Source organism: Bombus vosnesenskii, unplaced genomic scaffold (genome assembly GCF_011952255.1).
Source record: "Bombus vosnesenskii isolate JDL3184/JDL3185 unplaced genomic scaffold, Bvos_JDL3184-5_v1.1 scf7180000013264, whole genome shotgun sequence".
Lineage (NCBI taxonomy): Eukaryota > Metazoa > Arthropoda > Insecta > Hymenoptera > Apidae > Bombus > Bombus vosnesenskii.
In genome coordinates this window covers 8,305,696-8,328,837 of record NW_022882924.1, presented here as the reverse complement: position 1 = coordinate 8,328,837, position 23,142 = coordinate 8,305,696, and the positions used below count along the sequence as shown (strand labels likewise).

Here is a 23,142-nt window from a genome sequence, read left to right as displayed (position 1 = left end):
CATATATTGGCAATTAAAAATTAATGTTACTTTGTTATTTACACATATCGTTAAAAAATTTGTGTCATGTGTAATATCGATTATTCTATTAAAAACTTATAATATTACGAGGCGTCTGGAATCAATACCCACCAAATCCATTTCTTGTTTTGATAATTCATTTCGTGATTCATTGTTATTATTGTTTTGTATAGTTAACAAAGTCGATCGGACTTGGCGAGTTTTGATTTTAAATGTCTCACATATTTGCTGGAAGCTAAATATAAAAAAGGGTATACATACGTTAAAAGTCTTCTGTATTATTTACTAATGTGTACAAATAATTACAAATAATTTGATTCTATTGATATATGAAAATAATAATACATTGAATTCGCATTTCCGTATTATATGAAAAGGCTGCCCTAAATAATCTTTAAATTTATACATAATTTCACTTGATTTTGCATGAGAGAACGTACGTTTATTGTTTTATTTTCATAAGATATTTATCAAGTACTGGAGTCAACCTTTCGCAAATATAATTTATATGCAAGATTATTTATAATTTTTTCGAAACATAAATATAGTTTGATTTAAGAAGTGCAATCACTGCCATTGCTTCTTTGCAACGATATTCACTTTCCTTATTAGAAATTTTAACACTGCCTCAAAGGGGTGGCCATTAATATTTAAAACACTGGTATCAACGAATGAATTTGAGTTTATACTTACTGAAATAAATTAAAGTTTTAAAAACACACGAATATATTTTTGGCGACAAAATCATCGTTTGAAACGCTGCGTTCATAATTACCTTAATTATAACAAAGTCTATATAAATATATTGATATGATTATCTTAACTAGTTATTGTATTATACTTGAAAGTATGTAACTATTTTATAAATAAATAGATAATCAATGTTGATTGTTTTATATCCTTTCGTAATAGTATACCTATCAAGAATAAGGTCTTAACAACGAAAAAAAAATTATACTTTATAAAAGTCTTCACCATTTTTTATTTTCCCATCATAGTTACATAACTTATTTATTTTTTGTTACACTTAAAAATATTGCAGAAAGTATTATGAATTTGTTGTATATATCTTATAAAATCTTTCCAGTAACTAACTCTTATTTGTAAAGTGATTTACTTTAATTAATAATATTGACTGAAATGTATTATCAAATTTTATGAACAATATGCTTCATATATCAATATGTATTTCAAACATATAATACACAGTTCCTTTCAAATATATGAATTATAACATATTAATTAAAGTGGTGTTTTTATAAAAATGTAGAACAAACTACGTACTTATAGACTCTGACTTCATTTTATCCAATAATTGTTGTCCAAAAAAATCCCAATATCTCCTTCTTATTGTATCATGTTTCTCAGATAATTCTTTACATAGCTAAAGTTGTAATTATACATACAATTATAAATTCTATTAGTATAATGCATAAATATTTATACAAGTAAAAATGACAATACCTTAAGAGCATTATTAATATGAAATATTGAATCTGGTGACTCATCTGTTATTGGTTTTTCTTGACAAATGTCTATAATACAGGCCAATAAATGATTAACACGGCAGCCAGCATTATACAGGTCTTCACATTTCTGTCTTACTTTTTCATTATAAGCCAAACCATTGCTATCATGCATCAAAATACTAAAATATGGTATATAATCCATACATTAATTAAATTACATAATTTACAAATATGGATTACATAAACAACAATGACAAACAGTACCCTCGAAGGTAATTCCAAGCACTTTCATTGCCTTTAACTAATTCTATTTTATCTAAGGCGTATTCAATTTCTCTGTCAATTATATCTTGTTCAAACTTGGTTGTGTTATTTATTACGAAATAACGTTGATTCCAAGCAGAATTATTACGAATATCTTCGTTCAATAAATGTTCTGTATATTCCAACTCTTTATCAAATAAACTGTACATTACATAAATAAAATATTTGTTATTAGTTAGTATCTGAAATCATAAATTAACAAACATAATAAAGATAAACAAGATATACTAACTTAAATGTTTTTATACACCATTGACGATGCTGCCAAACATGATAATTCTTTGCATCAATTTTTAAAATATTTTCTGTAAATTCTAGTTCCCCACTAGCATCTTGAAGCCATTCAACAATAAGTTTCCTATGATGCCACACTTGATAGTTCTTAGAATTATATTCCGTTAGTATATTAGTAGATTTTAATTCATCTCGCAATTCTTTGCCGAGAGCTCTAAGTATCTCCCTCCTGTATTGCCATACTGTATAGTTTGCAGGATTAAGGTAGATACAATCTTCTGTTAAAGCTAGTGCACGCTCCGACTTTTCACCAGATTTTAAGATAGCCCGGAAATAGTCATATGAGTCCCTAACTTAAAACAGTAATAAAATTTTAGTTAATAGAAATATTATATATAATTATCAGAAATATATAGGAGCATGGATGGAATATTTTTTAATTTCTAAACATTATGATCTATTTTATACAAAAAATAATAATGCACATGTTTTTTGCACAGATTTTCATAATTTATTTTTATTATCTGAACTATTTATGTAATATTTACTTTCTCTTTCTAACCATGAAATAGATATAATTAAAACTTAATATGATATATTTCATAATAAACAATGCGATATTGCATTAATTTACAGTTTTATTTTTCTATTTTAACACCTACTTGAATACTTATCTATTATATTTTAAAGTATATGTATAAGGTTAGGTTATAAGGCAGCGAATCATGATCAAGAATATAATACAAACGAAATAGAACTAAGGACCTTATTGTTATTTGATCATAATATACATTCCATAAAACATATAAAATACTTACATTTCTCAGAATAAGCAATTGAGACAATAGGATTAGGGCCGTCATCCTGCGGTACAGGAACCACATCTCTCCATTCTTCACGATCCCTGTATAATACCCAACTTGTTTCTTCGGAACTTTCGTCAGAGCTTTCCATCATTTTTTATTTTTACAAAAGACTAGTAAAACGACAAAAATGAAAATCTACTTCCACAACTGAACTACAATATCAGTTTTATGTTTTATCTTTTCAAACCTGTTAAAGCCTCCATTACATATAGTGAAATATCGATAATGTATCGATAATTTCCGCTATCGAAAACTATCGATATATTTTTTATGACAATCGATAATTTCGATATGTTTTATTCCACGAATGTGGGTTTATTCCGATATACCCCATGCACCAAAGTTTGAAAATTTATAGTATATGTTACTATCTATAGTATATGTTACACTGCTAGAAATGAATAAGGAGATCGCCGACGAGTATGGGTGGAATTCAATCAAAAGTATGCCCTACAAATTATCGCCTCTAGTGGTCAACCGACCAAACTTCTATATGTGCCTACAGTTAATCTGACTATGTCGTTGGATGGACTATATATAAAATCTTATCACATCCATTTTTTTATTGCTGATAAAAAAGATATAAATACAATATATCCACAAAAATAATACTATTTATATATTACTTCTGCTCACTACAATTATAATATTTATACGTTATTTCCATTTTTATCTTTTTTATCGATGATCTCTATTGCAAGACACCAAAAGTTGCACTTCCGATACTTCATATGTTATCCAGTACGGCTAACATTAAAATCGGTTACATCTTATTATGTTTATATAATTACGGTAATTACAAGTACAGAGTGCACATAAAGAGCGTGAAATAATCTTTATAAGAATTATTATTATTTTTGCTGCGTATTTTACCTATAGCCATTATTGGAGTTTGTTTTTTCTTAATAAATATAGGAACTATACGTATAAGTGTATATGATATTTGAGGTTCTATAATAATTTTATGTTTAACATTATACTTTAATCACACATTATTCTTATTTGTACATATTTGTGCATATGCGATTGATTTTATTATTATAACTATGTAATTCCTATCTAATTCCAAAAAACAATTGTTTAAAATATACATAAATACCTTATAGAATTACAAAATACAAACTAGTCCTTGTACAAAATCTTTTCTCAAATTGTTCAATATTTTGTTTGGATATATACATTTTCTCTCATACAAAAAAACAAAAATGTATTTACCTATATATTAAAAACCAATTTAACTGAAGCTTAATGTATTAAAAAATGCAAATTTATGAACATGATTTACATATTGTGAAATAACTCAATATTTTTATTTTTAAATAGAAGTACCTTATTCAATGTTAACCAGGATTTCTGAAATATATAAATATAAATTGTAAAAATATTTCAAAGAAAATTTAGGATACATTTCAATAAAAAAGAATGAAATTCATTATTGATAGAACTTAATAAATATTAAAGTATTAATTACTACTTCTAACAGTTGCAAAAACATTTTATACAATTTTATAGTAAGACACTTTGCATATATTTACAAATACATTAATTTTTCATAAATTTATTAGATAACACATCAAAAACATTGTAGTTATATTCTAGAGCTGTGTGTTTCAAATAAAAAATTTTAATAACATCATATTTCATAATACAATATTACCTAAAATAATCTACATATCGCGCACTTCCTAAGGAATAATCTGTTTTGTATCGAGCATTCATCGCATTCTCTTATTATTTTCTCCCACATTCATACTGAATCAACAGTTTTACAATCGCATTTTTTGTGAGCTACCAATTTTCATTACTGTTGTTATATATGGCCAAGTGTTTGAAACCAATGAAAATTATGTTTTGACACTTTTTGCATGTAATGATACAAAATATGATAGCAACAAATGCTATAATGCAAGCAGTTATATACAGAGTTTACAATTTTACTTCTGATAACAAAATTGTAGTGCATAATAAATAACGTACTATGTATAGCATTTCTTTGCAAAGATTCACTTTACGTACATAATGAAAATTTGGTACATATTTAGTTCTTGGATTAATTCTTCTCTTCTTTCTTCTCAGGCCCATCTTCCTGTTGCTGATGTTGATTTTGACTTTGTCCTTCTCGTTCTGCGGCCATCTATATATATAATCAAATAAATTTAATAAATATAATGAATTTAGTAATAATCAATATTTTAGTAATCAATAAAGTACGCACTTTCTTATACGCCATTTCAAACAGTTTAAGACTAGCTTGTTGTAATTCATTTGTCTGTCTCTTGATCTCTTCTGGTTCCGTATCGTCTTTCTTAGCTAATGTTTCTCGCATTTTTGCAACCAATTCTCTGAGTTTGTCACACTATAAATCATTGTTTAAATGGTATTATGACGAAAGGGAAGTTGATTTGACATGGTATATCATATAATATCATATACTATGTATGTAATAATACTATATATAAAGCCTTACTTCGTCTTGTGGCAATTGTGCTTTAAATTCCTCCAATTTGGATTCCGTATCGTGAATAATTCCCTCAGCTTGATTCACAGCTTCAACTCTTTCTTTTTTTACTTTATCTTGCTTAGCATATTGTTCAGCATTTTTCACCATGTTTTCAATTTCATCTTTACTAAGACCGCCACTTGATTGAATAACGACTGTAAATAAAAAATAAAAATTGAATAAATAAAATAATTTTGTTTGTGTGTATAAAAACTTAATTCATTCGTAAAAAAATATATTGGATTTAATTCATACGTTTACATACTTTGTTGTTCTTTTCCAGTTCCTTTATCCCTAGCAGATACGTGAACAATGCCATTGGCATCAATGTCAAATGTGACTTCTATTTGTGGTACTCCTCTAGGTGCGGGTGGAATTCCAACAAGAGTAAATTGTCCCAAAAGTTTATTATCGCTAGCCATTTCTCGTTCGCCTTGGTGTACTTTGATTTCTACTTGAGTCTGACCATCAGCAGCTGTAGAGAATACTTGACTCTTTTTGGTGGGAATCGTTGTATTTCGAGAAATTAATCGTGTGAAAACGCCACCCAGTGTTTCAATACCTTAAATAATACATTAAACTTCAACAATTCTATGACCATAACTAAAAAATAAAAAATTTATTTCATCAAAACTCAGGAGATTAAAGTCTTCATTTTGTTCAGAGAGAAGATTAGTTGTTATAAACATCATAGTCTAAAAATAGTTTTGATGAAATATATAAAGAAAGAATCATTTACCAAGTGACAGAGGGGTAACGTCCAAAAGAAGAACGTCTGTTACATCTCCAGCAAGGACACCACCTTGAACAGCAGCACCTACAGCAACAGCTTCATCGGGGTTTACTGCCTTGGATGGTTGGCGTCCAAAAATATCTTGTACAGTCTGTTGAACTTTAGGTACTCTTGTCATACCACCAACTAATAATACTTCACCAATGTCAGACTTCGTTACTTCAGCATCAGAAAGTGCTTTTTGACATGGCTGAATAGTACGTTTAATTAAATCAGCAACAAGACTTTCGAATTTACTTCTTGAAAGCTTGAGGTTTAAATGTTTTGGCCCACTAGAGTCCATAGTTAAGTAAGGTAAATTTATATCAGTTTGTAAAGAACTAGACAATTCAATCTTTGCCTTCTCAGCTGCTTCCTTTAACCTTTGCATTGCCATTGCGTCTTTAGTTATATCTATGCCTTGCTGTACGCAAAAATGAAAATGTTAAAATATCATATATAATCACTTTTAGTACATATTAAAAATAATACAGATTACTTCAATATATATACCTCTTTTTTAAATTCTGATACAAGATAATTAACTAATGCATTATCAAAGTCTTCACCTCCTAAAAAGGTATCTCCATTTGTGGATTTAACTTCAAAGACTCCTTTTTGGATTTCCAAAATTGAAATATCAAAAGTACCACCTCCTAAATCGTATACTGCAATGCTAAAAGAATATACCATATATTTAAAGAGCATGCTTTTTTTATTAATCAAAATAATGAATAATATTTTATAAAAATAGTCAGAAAATAAATTCAGCACGTATAATGCAATAGTTCTAAGAGACGAAAAATAATGGCATCACTCTTGTTTTGATGTACTTTATATGCATTAATATTAAGTTTATAATATAATTAAAAATATTGAAATTCTCACATTTTATCTTCTGTTTTATCCATGCCATATGCAAGGGCAGCTGCTGTTGGTTCATTGATTACCCTAAGTACATTAAGCCCTGAAATTTGACCAGCATCCTTGGTAGCCTGTCTTTGGGAATCATTGAAATATGCAGGAACAGTAATTACAGCATTTTTTACTGGTGTACTTAAATACGATTCAGCAGTTTCCTTCATCTTTATGAGTACAAATGCACCAATTTGACTAGGGGAATACATTTTACCATCACCTCCTTGTATCCATGCATCTCCATTAGAAGCTCGAACAATTTTATAAGACACAGTTTTCCTAAAATTATAATGATTTAAAAAAAAATATTACATTTATTAACATATACGTGTGCATGCGCACACACACACACATACACGCGTACAAAATGTACATACATATCCTTTTTGACTTCAGGATCGTCGAATTTTCGTCCAATTAATCGTTTTGTAGCATAAAATGTGTTTGCTGAATTTGTAACTGCCTGACGTTTAGCTGGCATACCAACTAAACGTTCATCATCTGAAAGTTATTTATAATTAAAGTAATTTATAGAAAGTAATTTAACTAAGAAAGTAATTTATAATTTAATTTAATTTGGTATCTTATGTTTTAATGTTTCAATTCTACTTGTATTATAAATAGAAATTAATTATAATATTGTATTTATTGTACAAATTATGTTTTATTTAACATGACTAAAAATTACTATTTAATTCACTTTTAGTTTTATTTACGTACTATATAGTCTTTAAATAAATTTTATTTGTATGTTTGTATTTTCTGATCAAGAAACAGTTATTTCAGTATAGTACAAACAGATAAAAAAACAAAAAACACGACATAACTGAATAACACAAGAAGACCTTTTTCACAAACTAATACATTGAGCAGAGAAGAAATTACAAAAGAAGTAAATAAACATATTTAATAAGCAGTGTGTCTTATGTACCTTACGAACTTTCTATGTAAATCACTCATTTCACTAGCATGTATAAATGTGAATTATTGATAATGTAAATTGTTAAATATTTATTTCATATATGTGAAGACATATTTTACTGCAAGATAAATATGTTTAAAACTTTAATGTTGCACTACTTAAGAAAATAAAATTTTAAATTCTGACCTTTAGTAAATGCTACATAAGATGGAGTTGTTCGTGATCCTTCTGCATTTTCTATAACTTTGGCTTGTTTTCCTTCCATAACTGCTACGCATGAAAATGTTGTTCCAAGATCAATGCCAATAACTGCACCTTTCACGCCTTCGGATCTAAGTAAATAATAGATTTTCATTCATGATATTTAAAAACATAGTTACATTATTAACAATACATAAAAATTAAATACAATTTTAATGCATAAAATAATTATAACATGAACAATTTACTTGTATCTATATTGTTGCAGATCTGTAAATCGTTGGGGTACCGCCAATGCAGGAACCGCAGCCTGAAAAATATTTTAATTTACGTATTCTAAATGTTATATTTAATGTACCCTACTATAACACAATTAATTATAATACAAAAAAAAAACTTCCTGTAACATTTGTTATAAATGACATATAAGAAAGACGTAAATGTAATAAATATCATGCTATCTTTTTATAAAATTAATTTAAAATACATAAAAATATATAATTTTTGTTAAAGGCAGGTCACGTGCCGGCTACGAAATAGCTAATGCTTAATGTTGATAAAAAGAACATTTAGCTATAGAAAACATTGAAAAAATAAAGATAGATATGAAATAATAAGTTTAATCCTATTACATGATCAAATAATTGTACAAATTCAATACAAGATAAAAATATTCGATAAATGAAATTGCACGCCGTGCCGTAAATCGCCATCGAAACTTACATTTTTAACAATTGTACTGAATTGTTGTTTTCTAGTAATGTCGTAGGTTATATTGCTACAACTACGAGTTAACAATCTTGCAGCGGTCAACATTTTGATTTTATACGTTTTATCCTTTCAAATTTATGAAAAACTTAAAGAGACGCGAATACTCCAACTTAATGTGTAATGATGCAACCTTCAGAGAGACTAGCACAATGCGCATACCATGTGCGCAGTAGGAACCTTCCATTTTGTCGACCAATGTAGAAAGTACTATTTGGCCAATGAGTACTCTGCCCTGGAAGAATATACGAATCAACGTATTCCATGGCCTTCCTGCTCTTCGTTACTCGAGAATTACCCCGAATATTCCACAACAGTATAGATATCGTAATCATTAATCAAACAAATGATAAAAATCTGAAATTAGGGAAATAAAATATATTATATAATATTTAAATTATTATAATATGAGTTGGTATATTTCATTATTTTATTATAAAAAGTAAAAGATATAATTAGTCAACAACGAAAATTGTCTATGGAAGTATTACATCCAGCTGCTTCCGGAGTTTAAAAAGTGATGCCACGAGATATTGCAGTTATGTAATACAATCAACAATAGTAAAATAATAATTAGCTTAAAATTTACAAGACATGCAATTAATTATGAATATTATTTTAAAATGTGCATTATTTAGAAAGTATAAAAAAGGTTAATTATATAAGCACACTGTAATATTGTTATTTGATATCGTATATGTTGCAAAAATTTACAACATGAACTGATTTGAAGTATAAAGTTTTTATTGACAAATACTTCTCGTTACATTGTTTTAAGCAATAATCTATTATTCTCTTGTTTAATTTTTTGGACATTAAATAATTGTTGGTAGCTATTAATTTTATTGTAATGATAAAAATGAATGAAAATGTTTTTGTTGCGAATTATCGACTAAAGAGTAACCGGTCAGGTCAAACCGATCGGTCGATCTGGTCCTTTCTAAGGGTTTTTTTACCTCACCTCGCAGTCGTTAGGTTTACAGCTCGGGGAGGACATGCAATTCGGAATTTACTAAAGAGAATGGGCCTGCCCCTGCCATAATCGGACGGCCACTCAAAATTCCGAATAGTTTTATATATGTATATTACGAGGAATCTATTTATATATAGGAATAATTATTGTAGAAATGAAAACATCTCTGTATTTTGATATTTTTTATTGTTCTTTAACTATATATTATTTTCTATAATCTGTCAGTTCTGAAAGATATTTGATGTTATTTTATGTACAGAAAATACGGGAGTGTTTATATTTCAATGATATATTTTTAAAATTTTTGTATTGTATATATTGTATGTATTGTATGTATTTTTTAAGTACAATCATTATTAATGTAGTTATAGTTGTAGTTATTACAAAATGTATAAAAAATATTAAATACGACATAGTGAAAGAGATACACATTAGTATGTGCATCAGATACATAATTTTTAAGTAGTAAGTAGCAAGTGTGTGTTTCATTTATAATTACTTTTATTCATTTTTGATTTAATAATTTTTTTTTTAATTTATCGTCTTGGAAAAGAAAATGAAATATACGGATTTATAGCTTCTATGATAAGGAACAATGTTGATTAACATAAGTTCTAGCGTTTTCTGTTAATAATAGCTATGTAATATTTGCTATGTACAATTACAAGTAGCTAAAAAGTTATGAATTATTCCTTTCTTCCCAAAATGAAAGATTCGGCGATCCGCTTTTGTGTATCGTACAGTTTATCACTTCGTTTCTAAAAATTAACATTGACTATTATTTCTTTTGTCTGAGGAAAATAACTATATACTATTATTTTAAAAGTTTATTCAAATAAAAATAAAGCAATAAACTTACAAAAAACGATCTCTTAGAAGAAACGCTCTAGGTTGCACCCAATTCAATCTTTCACCATTGTAACATAATATTTGCGTCATTGTGATTTTTCGGATCTCTTCTAATTGATATAAGGTAAACGATCCTGGGGTATTTCCATTCTCATACCAATATCTGTCACCTGTATTATAATTTATGAGATGTTACATTAATCAATGAAATTAATCATAAAATATATACTTCCAAAGCGAAGAGTCTTACATACTTTTGTAATGAATATAGACATCGCGGATCACTTACCAAAACGAATATTCCGAAAAGTACGGCCCAATAAACAAAGAAACGTTGGTCCTAAGACTGAGTCAGGTAATGGTGCTTCCGAAAGCAATCCTGTTACTAAATCTATATCCTCTACATTTCTGTAAATTGAAAAAGAAACTGTAAATAGTACTCGTTTCAACAACTAGTTAATGAAACAAATTATTAACTATAAATTATAAATTAAAATGTATTCAGGTTCAAATAATAAATTATTATAATTATATCTTACTTATAAACATTTCGAAGTCTTTCTATAGTATCTTTGGACATTGCTCCTCTAAGATGTTCAAAACTACTGACATGTGCTAAATTACAAAATGATCGCCATCTGACATAAGATGGCAAACCATGATCCCTTCCCTGTTGTATGATCTGCGCAGCGTAATCCACGGGAATGTCGTTGCTTTTTCCATCATGGAAATATCGTTCCAAAAGTATTTCATTCAGTCCTGGTGGCAATGGCTTCCTAGAATGTCCCGCTGTCGCGGAAATTAAATCTTGCATCCTAGATCGTCATTAAAACCAAGTTCTCATGGGGCAATGTGTTAGCAGATCGTAACAATATTTAAAAAAATTTTATCTAAATTCTATATATACTTTTAACACATTTTAACATTTTTCTTTTAAATATTATTGTAAAATCTTAAAATCGTAGTAGATATGTACAATGAAAATATAAATTGGATAAAACCGTTTTAGTTTTCTATTTGACAGAGTGTAATATCCTAACAGAATTTTTATTCGAATAAATGATTTTACATCGCAATATATCATTTCGATCATCGCTCATCATGTCATCGGGATATGTTATTATACAATTTAAAAATTATGAATTTTTGTATCTAAAGGTCTAGACTATTATGAATCTTCGAACCTACAGATAGTAAGGATCACTTAACGTAAATAGTCTATTACATTCTGTAACTGATGCATACTTCGAAAGGTTGCGTTAAAAACTTTGCCATTTGAAGCAACAAACGACTCTAACAATAAATAACTACGAGTCAAATAATTTACTTGAACTAATGCCATTTGGATTGACACACATTATTGTACATTAACCGTAACTATATCTTTTGTTTTGATTGGAGGAACAAATACGAACGAAAACTTAATTTTAAAGACTAAACAATCAAATATTATCAATTACGCAATCGCAATCGAGTTTAGTTTTTATAGTTAATCAATTATAGTATTCATTTAACTGACTAGATCTAATTAGAATTTTATTTAATATATAATCGATTTCTTAATATAAATATTAATTATACTAAATATGAAACTGAGTAAAGAAATTTATTTAAGTTTCATAAAGTTTTTAAAATAGCATACTATTCGATGTTAAAAAAATGATATTGGAAAGTCCCGTAATATCACAGTCGATTGTCAAAAATTGTTGAAAGTTAACTATATTTTAATAGAAAAATGTTTACAATTAGAAATTTTTAATAAACCTATGAGTAATATATAAGGTAGCTTAACGGTATCTTGATGATCTTTATCTGTAAAATTATGATTTTTAATAATTCTTTAGAATAGTTTAAAACATATTTTCTGTTCATGAAACGAAAGTACGTATCCACTACCATTTGGCATATCATAGCAGAATCCTCGTGTATTTACAGTATGTAATTTATGTTCAATAAAGTAATTGATCTTGTGAAACCTATAGTCAGACGTACACCAGACTAATCGTATCTTGTGCTATCACGTCGAACTCTATTAGCTACATGTATATGCATATAACTTTTGATGATTAAATCTTATGAGATGTACGTATGCTTAGGGATGTTTTTCATTAAAATTATATTTACATGTAATTTCAACTGACCTGTAGCGCCAGCAATCAGGCGATCAATAGCACCAGCTTCATAGAACTCTTGCGGAGCGTAGAAGGCCGATAGTAAGGACCTTTCTCCAGACTTTAACGCCGATCGCGAGTCAACTAGGTCGAGGGTTTTTGGGGTCAGCGTGGCAATGAAGAAGAGTCCAGCAGAGGCGGCAGCGTTTGAAAGTGTCGCATCCGTTCGAGTATCGTAGCCTCGAAAGTATCCTCGATGCGTTAAGCGTAACTGATATCTTCCAGTTTTCCAAAAAATCGAATCATTTTACATACACATATATACAGTAATATCCATAAGTATCTAGACACTATCAAATTATTGCAAATATGCAAGTATACTAGAAATGAAACTGTAAGGTTTAGTTTGAATCTCTGATCTTATTTCAGGCAACCATATAAAAAAGTAGTAAATATCGACGAGAACACTAGTTAAATAATAAGAGCATTTGATTCCAGCTACGGTAGCAGATAACAAACTGACAGTAGAGGAACGTTTTTCAATCATAACTTTAAAAATATAACGAATATATGAACCTTTAGATTGAAATGTACTATTGTAACTGTCTAAATAGTTATGGGTTATAGTCATATCAATAAAATAACTATACAATTATCAATAAGACCGAATTAAAATTTTGTGGTGCGTATGTAACGAATGAAACTGTTAATCCGTGAAATTAATTATAAAAGGAAAGAGAGAACACGTACTTGTCGAGAGTTGTTTCTCCGAGAACAACGGGTAGAAACTCGTTGTAAGTTATATGCTCCATTTCTGCGATAACGATCCTTCTTGCTTCCTGATAGAGTCTCTCGTCATCCCAGTGAGGATTCAGTCGTCCTAGCTCTGTAGCGACTCGGTTATGTTCACGTAGAAAAAGTACATGCATTAGAGTGAGACCGGGGTTCTCGTTTACCCGTGAATCCCCGCTAAGAAAACATGGGAAAGCTTTGTTCGCGCTTCTGCAACTTTCATACTTAGGCGAAGGCATGGGCAAGTTCTTCCTCTGTGTATTAAGCAAACCACCCTTACCGGATCGCAGAGCTTGCGCTACATCTTCGGAACTCCCATAAACAGGGGAAAGGTCTAAGTACGATGACGCTTGGTTGATTTGCTGCCGAGGACCCAATTTGCATCCCTACGTAGAAAAATACTTTTACACTGTTTGGTAAGTACCGCGTTAAGACATTTTAACTAAGAAGAACAAAATTAATTTCTACTCAAATCCATCATAATTTATTGAACAAAACTATGCTGTTGATGGATAATACAAGAACAGACAAGACTTTCCCACTTATCTAATACTTAGTAAACACGTTACATATTAGGAATTCCTGCAAAGAGTTCCTGCAAGGGATTTCATTCACACGCTATATTTCAATTACCTGTAGCGAATTTCCTGGGTGCGGCGCCGATCTAGAATATTCCATGCAGCCGACAACATTATTGGCTCGGATTGGAAAACATTCTGGATGAAAGTGTTCGTAATCCACGTCGCAACATTTTAGTCTCGCCCCATCGGGTAGTTCCATCTTTGGCGTGTGCGCGAGATCGTGAATGAGGAATTGACCAAAGAGCGCGGTGAGCGCCATTAGATACGGATGTTTAAGATCGGATCCTCCGGAATGAACTCTCAAAGAGACGTCCCTGGCGCTAGGTAAATCTATACGCGGTAGAGAAACACCATCGACGTATTCAGTTGGCAAGAACCGTATATAAGCTTCTAGAGCTGCGCCCCAAGTCGGATGCAAACCGTTATTGCATTTCCCGCTGTGCGTTCTGTAGCGAGGATCGATCTTCTTGCAGCTGGCCATCACTTGCAAATATGTAGGCGAGTCAGGACAACTGATTGCAGTTACCGATGGTAATACGGAAGATGCTTCTTTTGATGACATGTTCAAAGCTTCTACCAGCATTACGGCCATCGTTTCTATCCGTAGAGCTTTCCTTGAGAGATTCTGAGCGTGTTCGGTCATTTCATGTGACACACCGAGGTACCACGAAGGAGAACCGTGATTCAAATGTGTCCGCGAGTTCAGGATTGCTCGCTCCGCCTGATCGTATTTCTCCATCGAAATATTTGTACGCCTACCCAGATCCAGTAACATATTTGACGGTAATGTAGTACCTTTGATGAGTACCAACGTGGCAAGGAATCTGCGAATCGAAATCTGAAGATAGAAAATATAGCTTGTCTCTATCTATATCACCGCACATAATTATCCGAATATTACGATCGATCTGTTTTTATCTCATTATGTATATTGTTTCCACTTGTAGTTAAGCTTCAATTTTTGATAGTGAAAACGATGGTAACGGTTTATATATAATATTAAAATTCAATGGCAACGGCAGACCTTTAAAAGAAATAAAACTGTGGGAACAGAAAGCGTTTATATGATAATAAATGCTGATTCTTGCAGCAATTCTAGTTCGTTCGAGAGTAATCTTGTGAGAAAAAAATTCATCAATTATCTGTAATAAACTTGGGAATAACATACCCATAGAAAATAACTTTACTACCAGTATCGTGGGAACGAAAAGGTAACATTCATTTCTTGTTACAAGCAGTACAATCATTGTTAGGATAAATACCTATTGGTATTTTATAATCTTATGGGTCATCAAGATCACCGTTAAAGGAATCTAATCATAACAAAGATAATATCTGCTAAGAACTTCTTTTTACCAAGCAATAAATGATAATGTATATAAATTGATTTTTTATATTTAATTATTTATAGCAATTACATATTATAACGATAGTACGAAGTATTCTTCTATATCGAAACTTACATTATATTTCTTTCCTATTAATTACTTTCTTCGTACCGAAGGAAACGAAAATGACTAATTAAACGTAACAAAAGCTGAAACTTTCGTAGCAGTATGAAACCCTTGACTATTAAGATTGTGAGAATATAGAAGGTGTTGAGAACACCATGATAATCTTGTACCTTCCACTTGAAGTGAACTCGTGAGAAATCGTGTATAACTTCTATTATACAGTAGTATACCTTGACGTTACCTAATAATTGTCATGTAAATTCAATGGTTGTGTTATTACCTAACTTGACAATGACGCGATAGAATCAACCATTAAAAACACAATTATAGGGTTGGGCACATTCGGATTAGAAGTTCGTGTCGTTTCTACATCCGCATTGCAATTGAAATGAAGTATGCGACAAAAATAGCTAATTTTTCACACGATACAATTAAATATATATAGAAAAAATTCGTATTATAATTTCTCCATAGATTAATCTTCTCGTTAATAAAACAACGACGCCGACACGAAGCAAATCGCGTGACTGACTAATGTCTGTTCTGTTGCAGATACTGCAATGGATCCTAGAGACCTTGTCTAGGAGATGGCATTTCGCCTCATTCTGTACGGAGCACTGTTCGTCATTCTATTTATCGTGTCGTCTTATTTAATATTAAATTCATTCATCCTTTCATCCACATATATCTTGAAGTTAAGTCTGGTACTTAACTATTCTTTTTTTTATCATACCGACGGGATACACGGGCGACCTTAAGAAGAGATTAAAGAAGATTCGTTGTTTGACATTTAACTCTTTCCTGGTTCTTTTGTGACTTTCTTACGTAATCTTTTCTGCGTCCACGAATAGTGTGGCTGTACAAATCGATGAAAGTTATTTGGAAACATGGTTTGCTCTTGCTAAAGAAAATTTTCAAATTCCCATTAAAAATAAATAGATATAATCGTGCATACACGTTATTTTGAGATGTGACTTGATAACACCGATGTTGGTAAATCATTAATGCTATATCTATATCAATTATTTGACGATTCTTCCTGTTTCTCTATTTTTAAGTAGGCACACACATATAAGTACAATTAAAGTATATATAAAAAAAATTTCTGGTTGTATATATAATCTACTATATTTTAGAGTTTCTAAAAATTTATATCTCATATGATTTCATATATTTTTTTTTACTAGTAACTATTTTGAAATGTCTTTTTGTGAATGATGATGAACTCTCTTTTAATTATATGTCAAGAACATTACCTAGAAAATATATGCCTATAAATATTAATTTAAAAATAATAATGTAAAAGGAACCATGACCTTTAAGAAAAACATGTTTCATAATATATTTTTTGTCAAACTTTTGATGACATGGTGACAAAGGTATTCAACGCAATAAATTTCCATTTTGAAAGATTTATAACTAAAAGTTAGCTTTCTGATACATCGGTATGTATATCAATAAGTCTGTTTTATATTGTATCTCATGTAAAATATACATTTTCCTGCACGAACATTAACAATTCTTCTTAATAAGAATATTTATAAATATCAATCTGATGCAGGTACAAAATAAATGTTATTATATTGTTACGGGTGTTATATTGTTGTATTATATTATTGTAAACGGATGAAGCTTTCCAAGAGTTATACATGTTAAAAATTTGTTTATATTAATACTATTATTGATATTTACTACGAAATTAATATTTATTCAAAAATAAATACATGTGATCATTTTTCTAGCATTAAGATTACTTTGTAAACTAAATATTGAAATAATATATAAAATATAAATTACAAAATATTTGCTTGTAACAACTTCAAAAAATAAATTATGTAACTTTTATTAGGAAAATAAGTCACTGTGCATTGAGTGATTATACTCACACATGTTTGTTTTGCTGACACACACGTGTTTCTATGATCTATGCCAAATCCACTCACTGAGAAAGTAGGCGACACATTACTAATGAATTTTTAAAACATTTTTAGTTTCTTTTCATTAATTAATTAATGTACTAGATGAAATTTTAAACACATAATTATCTGTAATGTTGACATTATTTTAAAAATGCAAATGGAAAAATCATTTTCAAACGTTAAATTATGTCAAACATTCGGATGAAACAACTTTATTCACAAAAATTATTCAAGTATGTAGTTGTAATCATAGGTCGCGATTCGAGATGTACCGAAGTATGTAGTCGAGATATCGTTTATCTCGCAAAATGAAAGCGGAAACACTCACCGTGACAGGAAAAGAAATATACCGTTGACCGGCCTTCGTTTCACACACAAGTACATTTTTTCCAAAACTATCGTATCAGTAGTAATTGACAGACAGTAATTGATTGTACATTAATTACAACAACGTATAACAGAATTCATTTGCCTCGTAAAATTTCGCAAGAACCGCGCCGAGTATACGCAAGAGCACGGAGCGGTAAACCTGAACTGAGACCGATCCTCGAACGAAAGTAAAACTGCAGTCCGTTCCGTGGGTTTAAAGAGTGGGGCCCAGTAAGAATCATGCTAGTGTAGGATGTCAACAAGGTACGCTGAACCAACGTATATAACTCTTATAAATACGGTAAAAGCGCATCATTCCTGCAACCGGATTGGTATTATGAACAAGACCAAGGTTTACCTTTCATAGTCTATGTTATCCGTAGTCGCGGTTGGACGTACAGTTTCAAGGATCCAAAGTACATTAGCACTTTCGTGTACATAGCACGCTGTATGTGCATAATTACATGCATGTTCTTTTACAGCATACCTCTCGTATAGGGTCTTAGTACCATTATACTGTGCTAATTGACACTTATAGGCTCGACTATAACGTTGTCCAAAGATTAAGATTCTTGGGGACGACGTTGCGAATGATTAACTGCGTTGGTTATGCACAGTCTTATATACGCCTACAATCCTCATGCGGCAATCCGTAAAATAGTATGTATTACGCGTCTCGTGCGATTATTTATGGCGCGCGTAGGGAGATAGATTACAATTAAGAGAGTGAAACAACTTTATAAGAATTATTTGTATGCTAATAACAATCTGTATCTGTATTCAACAAACAGTTGATGTTAGTTGTTTCAAAAATAATCAAAGTTAAGTGATGGGGTCACATTTCTTATTGAATATGAAGATTTTTGCCTCATAAACGTGAATTTAATATTACATATTGGTATGTAAAAGAGAAAGATAAGTAAAATAATATGTACTTCGTGATTATTAAACTGGCTTACTTAAAGGTCAGTGATAGCAGATGAGAGTTATACAATTTTATATTAATATGTTCAATACATTCTTTAATAATATTTTTTAAAATCCTTATTCCTAATTAATAAGAAGTATAGTACTTATGTAGTCAACTTTCCTGTATTCGTAATAAACAGTACAGTTCTCCAAAGAAAAATTTATATAATAATGGATAAAAAAATCTTTTCTTAGATTGGATATAATAAATAACAAATAACTTCTTTTGAAAATTAAATTTTATATCTTGGATCCAGGGTTTCTATAACTGTTCAAAGATAAAACTGTTATTAAAGAGGCTTTGAGCACTTTTATTTTCGCTCCATGTGTCACTGTTTACATTAGTCATTTCTTGCTATCTTTTGCTCCCATGATAATTGTTTATTTAAAATGTATTGAAATTATCTATGATTGCGTTCATATTATGGTGTTAATATTTATTGCTGTAATTATAAAAACCGTTTCTAAGAATGAACATCGTCTGTATTTTCAAGTACTGCTCCACTATATGCTAAGTCCCAATAATGTTCTACTTGATGTTTCTTAAAATGTTCACGCGCCATTTTTTCAATCGGGCAAACTTTGAATTTGATTTCTCCAAAATGACGTTGTTTACTAGTACCTTCCCATACAAGAACACATTTGTTCGGCACATCATTTCCGTTATCTTTTATAATATCTTCCTCCCATTTAATCCGGTTCATCATTAGTCGTTTGTATTTACTTAATTGTTTGGCTCCTCCTTCAACAACAACAACATTGCAATCTCGGAAGAGCATTACACAGCCTGTTAGATAAAGTTGCTTTGCGTTTGTTTCCACTTTAAACTTTTTCGAAGCATTATTTAAAAGATCACGTATTCTGTAATGATAGTATTACTTTTTACATGATACGTATATGTATTATATAGTTAGATAGTATTTATTTACATATCTTTAAGCTCACCTATAAACAGCTACATGTACACCAAGCGTGGTATCTTCTTTAATTTTTCTTGCCTTCTTTTCTCGTCGCTGATCAGCAGTAAGTCTTCGAGCTGCATTAGCATCCTCATGTGCCTTTAATCTTTTAGCCATTTGTTGTCGGACATGAGCTTCTATTTTCGTAGGATCTTGTACAGCTTCTGTACCTAATACTCGCATAAGATTCGAAATTCGTAATTTTGGTTCTGGTGGAGGTTCAAGACCTAATCGTATTTTCTCTTGTTCTTCTTTCCATGCTTCTCGTCTATTTTGCCTACGTAATTTCTTGCGTTCCTTTTTCGTTAAAAATACAGGCATATATATTGGTTTCAAAGGGTCAGCTAAAATAAAAAAAATAATTAACCAAAATTACATATTTGAAATAAGTGTTCTCTAAAAAAATGTACTAGGTAGTGCATACTTGGTGGTCGCATTTGCGTGGGATGTTCTACAAGATTTGTGATAGTAGAACTTTTAATGGTAGTAGATTCATCTTCGTTCGGATATCCTCCTGTTAATATAACAGAATCCCACCATTCTACATTAGGCACATCTTCACTAAGAGCTTCTGTTTTCGGCGCTATTAGCGCCAATTTAGTTGCAGAACTTATACCAGTCTTTCTGGCAATTTGACTAATCTCATTTTGTAATTTTTCTAATTGGGCTTTCATACGAATTCTTTCTGCTAATTGCTGGAATTTTCCAGGTTCGTGAAATTTGAGTGTCCGTTTGCCTCGCACTGCCGGTTTGACACCTATCCTATTATCAAAAAAGTGGGTGTCTTGAATTTCTTCTGGGCCTTTTGATTCTTGCAATTGGGCTTTAAATTCTTCACGTTTTTTTGCTCGAATATTAGCTTTTAATGTTGGTACCACTTGTGTGAGTTGCACTTCCTTGCCGGTTATATCTACAGTTCTGCCAGATTCATCCAAAATTAGCGGAGTTGGTTTATCTGGGACACTAACATTTCCAAGTAATCCGGAGCTTAGTTTACTTCTAATTTGTGCTTGCAAAGCAGCAATTTTTCTTGCTTTGTCGGAGTCTGTCTTACTTAATAAACCTTGATTATACATGCTTCCTACTGTTGGTAAAGAATCTCGTGCTTTAAGTAGAGGTTTTACTGGGGCAACTTCTTCTTGTTTTATAGCTTTCAATGCTCTTTTCCTTTCCTCGATTTCTCTTTGGGCATTTGCCATCATTTGTTTTATCTAAATAAAAATAATAAAATAATATAAAATAAAAGCTATAATACTATATGAATTAATATAGTAAATATATCAACATGTTTATATTAGTTCACATTGACATGAGTTTATACCTTATCTGCAGATAGTTGTGCTTCTGTTGTTTTTTCATTTTTGACTTCATCATCCTTAAATCTAGGTTTCTTTGCATCTTTGTCCTTATCCTTATCTTCCACATGATTTCGTTTTTTACTTTTCTGCGCTGCTTTGGCATCATCATATATTGTGAATATTTTTTCCGTCAATTTTAAAGCTTTCTTGTCTTCCAATAAAGCAGATAATTTATCTACAATGTTGGGAATATTATAAAAATATATTATTTGTGTCATAGAAATTACATATCTATAATAAAGCTTATGATTACTCATATTAAATTATTTATAAGAAAATATAATTCTGATGCACTTCATTCTATGCTACGATAAAATAGGAATGTATGTGAATAGTATAATAATAGCATAATTAATAAATAGTGTTATAGTATAATTAATAAATAATACAATCAAATGATGTGATGATTGATAATCATGTAAGTGATTATTACAAACCTGCCGTTTTGCGTTTATCATAACCTGAAGTCATACAATTGACAGCCGTGGTAACAATAGCAGGTTCTCCAAAACCGAGAAATTTATGTACTGCTTTTTCGATTTGTGGTTTCATTTCATCTATTTCTTTCCTTGTTAATGCCATTTTATTAAATATGTCAATATTTGTTGCAAAGAATTAATTACGATGATCACGGTCGTATACAATATACATTATACATAGGTTCGAAGGGGATATCATTTTGATGTCATATGCATCTGTAATATTAATTCCTTTACTAACCGCATAGTGGCGCGATCATGAAATTACCCAAGCGCGCATGTGCATTTGTAGCGGTCTAGCGACTACTGCGCCTGCCGCTACATATTCGAATAGAAAAGAGAAACGAGTAAAGAGAAAAAAATGTGTGTACTGTGTTGTGTTGCAAAGGATTCGTTATCTAAAAAACTTAAAAATGTTGATTTAGAAAAGAAATGGGCGGACGCCATTCCTGGTATAACAAAATTTAACTCACAGTTGATATATGAAAAACATTTTAAGGATCATAATAAAAAAAGAAGTGATTCAAAGAGACAATCGTGGTAACATACTTTCTCCTGGTAATTCTGTAGTGCACATTTTATGTCGTTATAATGATATAGTAGTAGAACTATCTTTATCCTGCTTCATTTATTTTAAAATGTTTTGAATGAACAATAACTTTCCATTGATTATTAAGTGCTTACTTTAATTTTCAAATTTTGAGTCAAATAACGCATTACTTCTGTTACTAATGACAAACGCGTATGTGCGTGCTGGAGGAGTTTCATAATGGCGTCATCATGTGGCTAGTAAGGGAATTAAAATATGTACATCAAAATGATAACATCCCCCCACCACCAAAAATTGGAAGAGTTGCTGAACCTATGTATAAGATCGTGGAATTAATTCTTTTATAAATTCCTCAATTTAATACAAAATTAGGTACTTCACGACATAACCTCTATCAGTTAAAGAATCATCATAATATCTTTTTATACAACAATATTTTTTTCCAAATTAGATATTGGTAAACATACGCAAATATTACCGGCGTCACATTGCAGCACCGTAATTGTTATTTAGTTATTCAGGAGTCTTCAGTCATTGTGGTAATATATATCAGGTAATACCAATAAGTTTCCCAGGATGTTCACGAAAATATTCCTAGAGTATGTAATGCTAGTGAAAACTGAATATAGGCAATTTTTAAAATCAGTTTTATTACTAAATAAATAATAAGACTTGGGGAGGATACGTAGTGGTGTACTATTTAAAAATGAAAATAAACAATAGGTAAATTTTGAAAAATTGTAATATTTTTTTAACATATGAGAGTCGCCCAGAAAGTAATACC

The 23,142-nt window shown here is 30.4% G+C and overlaps 3 protein-coding genes across 3 annotated transcripts; all 3 read right to left on the bottom strand.

Moving 5' to 3' along the window:
* Positions 1-1,143: 1,143 nt before the first annotated feature.
* LOC117238406 (protein farnesyltransferase/geranylgeranyltransferase type-1 subunit alpha) lies at positions 1,144-3,162 on the bottom strand. The gene is made up of 5 exons (XM_033503283.1): positions 2,867-3,162; positions 2,047-2,401; positions 1,755-1,955; positions 1,486-1,669; positions 1,144-1,405 (listed from the first exon to the last, which is right to left on the bottom strand). Exons 1-5 carry the CDS (start codon positions 3,003-3,005, stop codon positions 1,298-1,300), a joined length of 987 nt encoding a protein of 328 aa, XP_033359174.1. The 5' UTR covers positions 3,006-3,162; the 3' UTR covers positions 1,144-1,297.
* Positions 3,163-4,442: 1,280 nt separating this feature from the next.
* LOC117238386 (heat shock 70 kDa protein cognate 5) lies at positions 4,443-9,207 on the bottom strand. The gene is made up of 11 exons (XM_033503261.1): positions 8,951-9,207; positions 8,476-8,537; positions 8,213-8,358; positions 7,482-7,605; positions 7,075-7,383; positions 6,700-6,862; positions 6,154-6,610; positions 5,680-5,976; positions 5,382-5,569; positions 5,130-5,270; positions 4,443-5,048 (listed from the first exon to the last, which is right to left on the bottom strand). Exons 1-11 carry the CDS (start codon positions 9,041-9,043, stop codon positions 4,965-4,967), a joined length of 2,064 nt encoding a protein of 687 aa, XP_033359152.1. The 5' UTR covers positions 9,044-9,207; the 3' UTR covers positions 4,443-4,964.
* Positions 9,208-10,329: 1,122 nt separating this feature from the next.
* On the bottom strand, positions 10,330-22,024 carry LOC117236769. Its single transcript, XM_033500015.1, has 12 exons — positions 21,767-22,024; positions 21,293-21,504; positions 20,396-21,182; positions 19,958-20,315; positions 19,489-19,873; positions 14,354-15,139; positions 13,679-14,106; positions 12,959-13,206; positions 11,357-11,606; positions 11,107-11,225; positions 10,828-10,987; positions 10,330-10,726 (listed from the first exon to the last, which is right to left on the bottom strand). Exons 1-12 carry the CDS (start codon positions 21,909-21,911, stop codon positions 10,648-10,650), a joined length of 3,957 nt encoding a protein of 1,318 aa, XP_033355906.1. The 5' UTR covers positions 21,912-22,024; the 3' UTR covers positions 10,330-10,647.
* Positions 22,025-23,142: the final 1,118 nt, after the last annotated feature.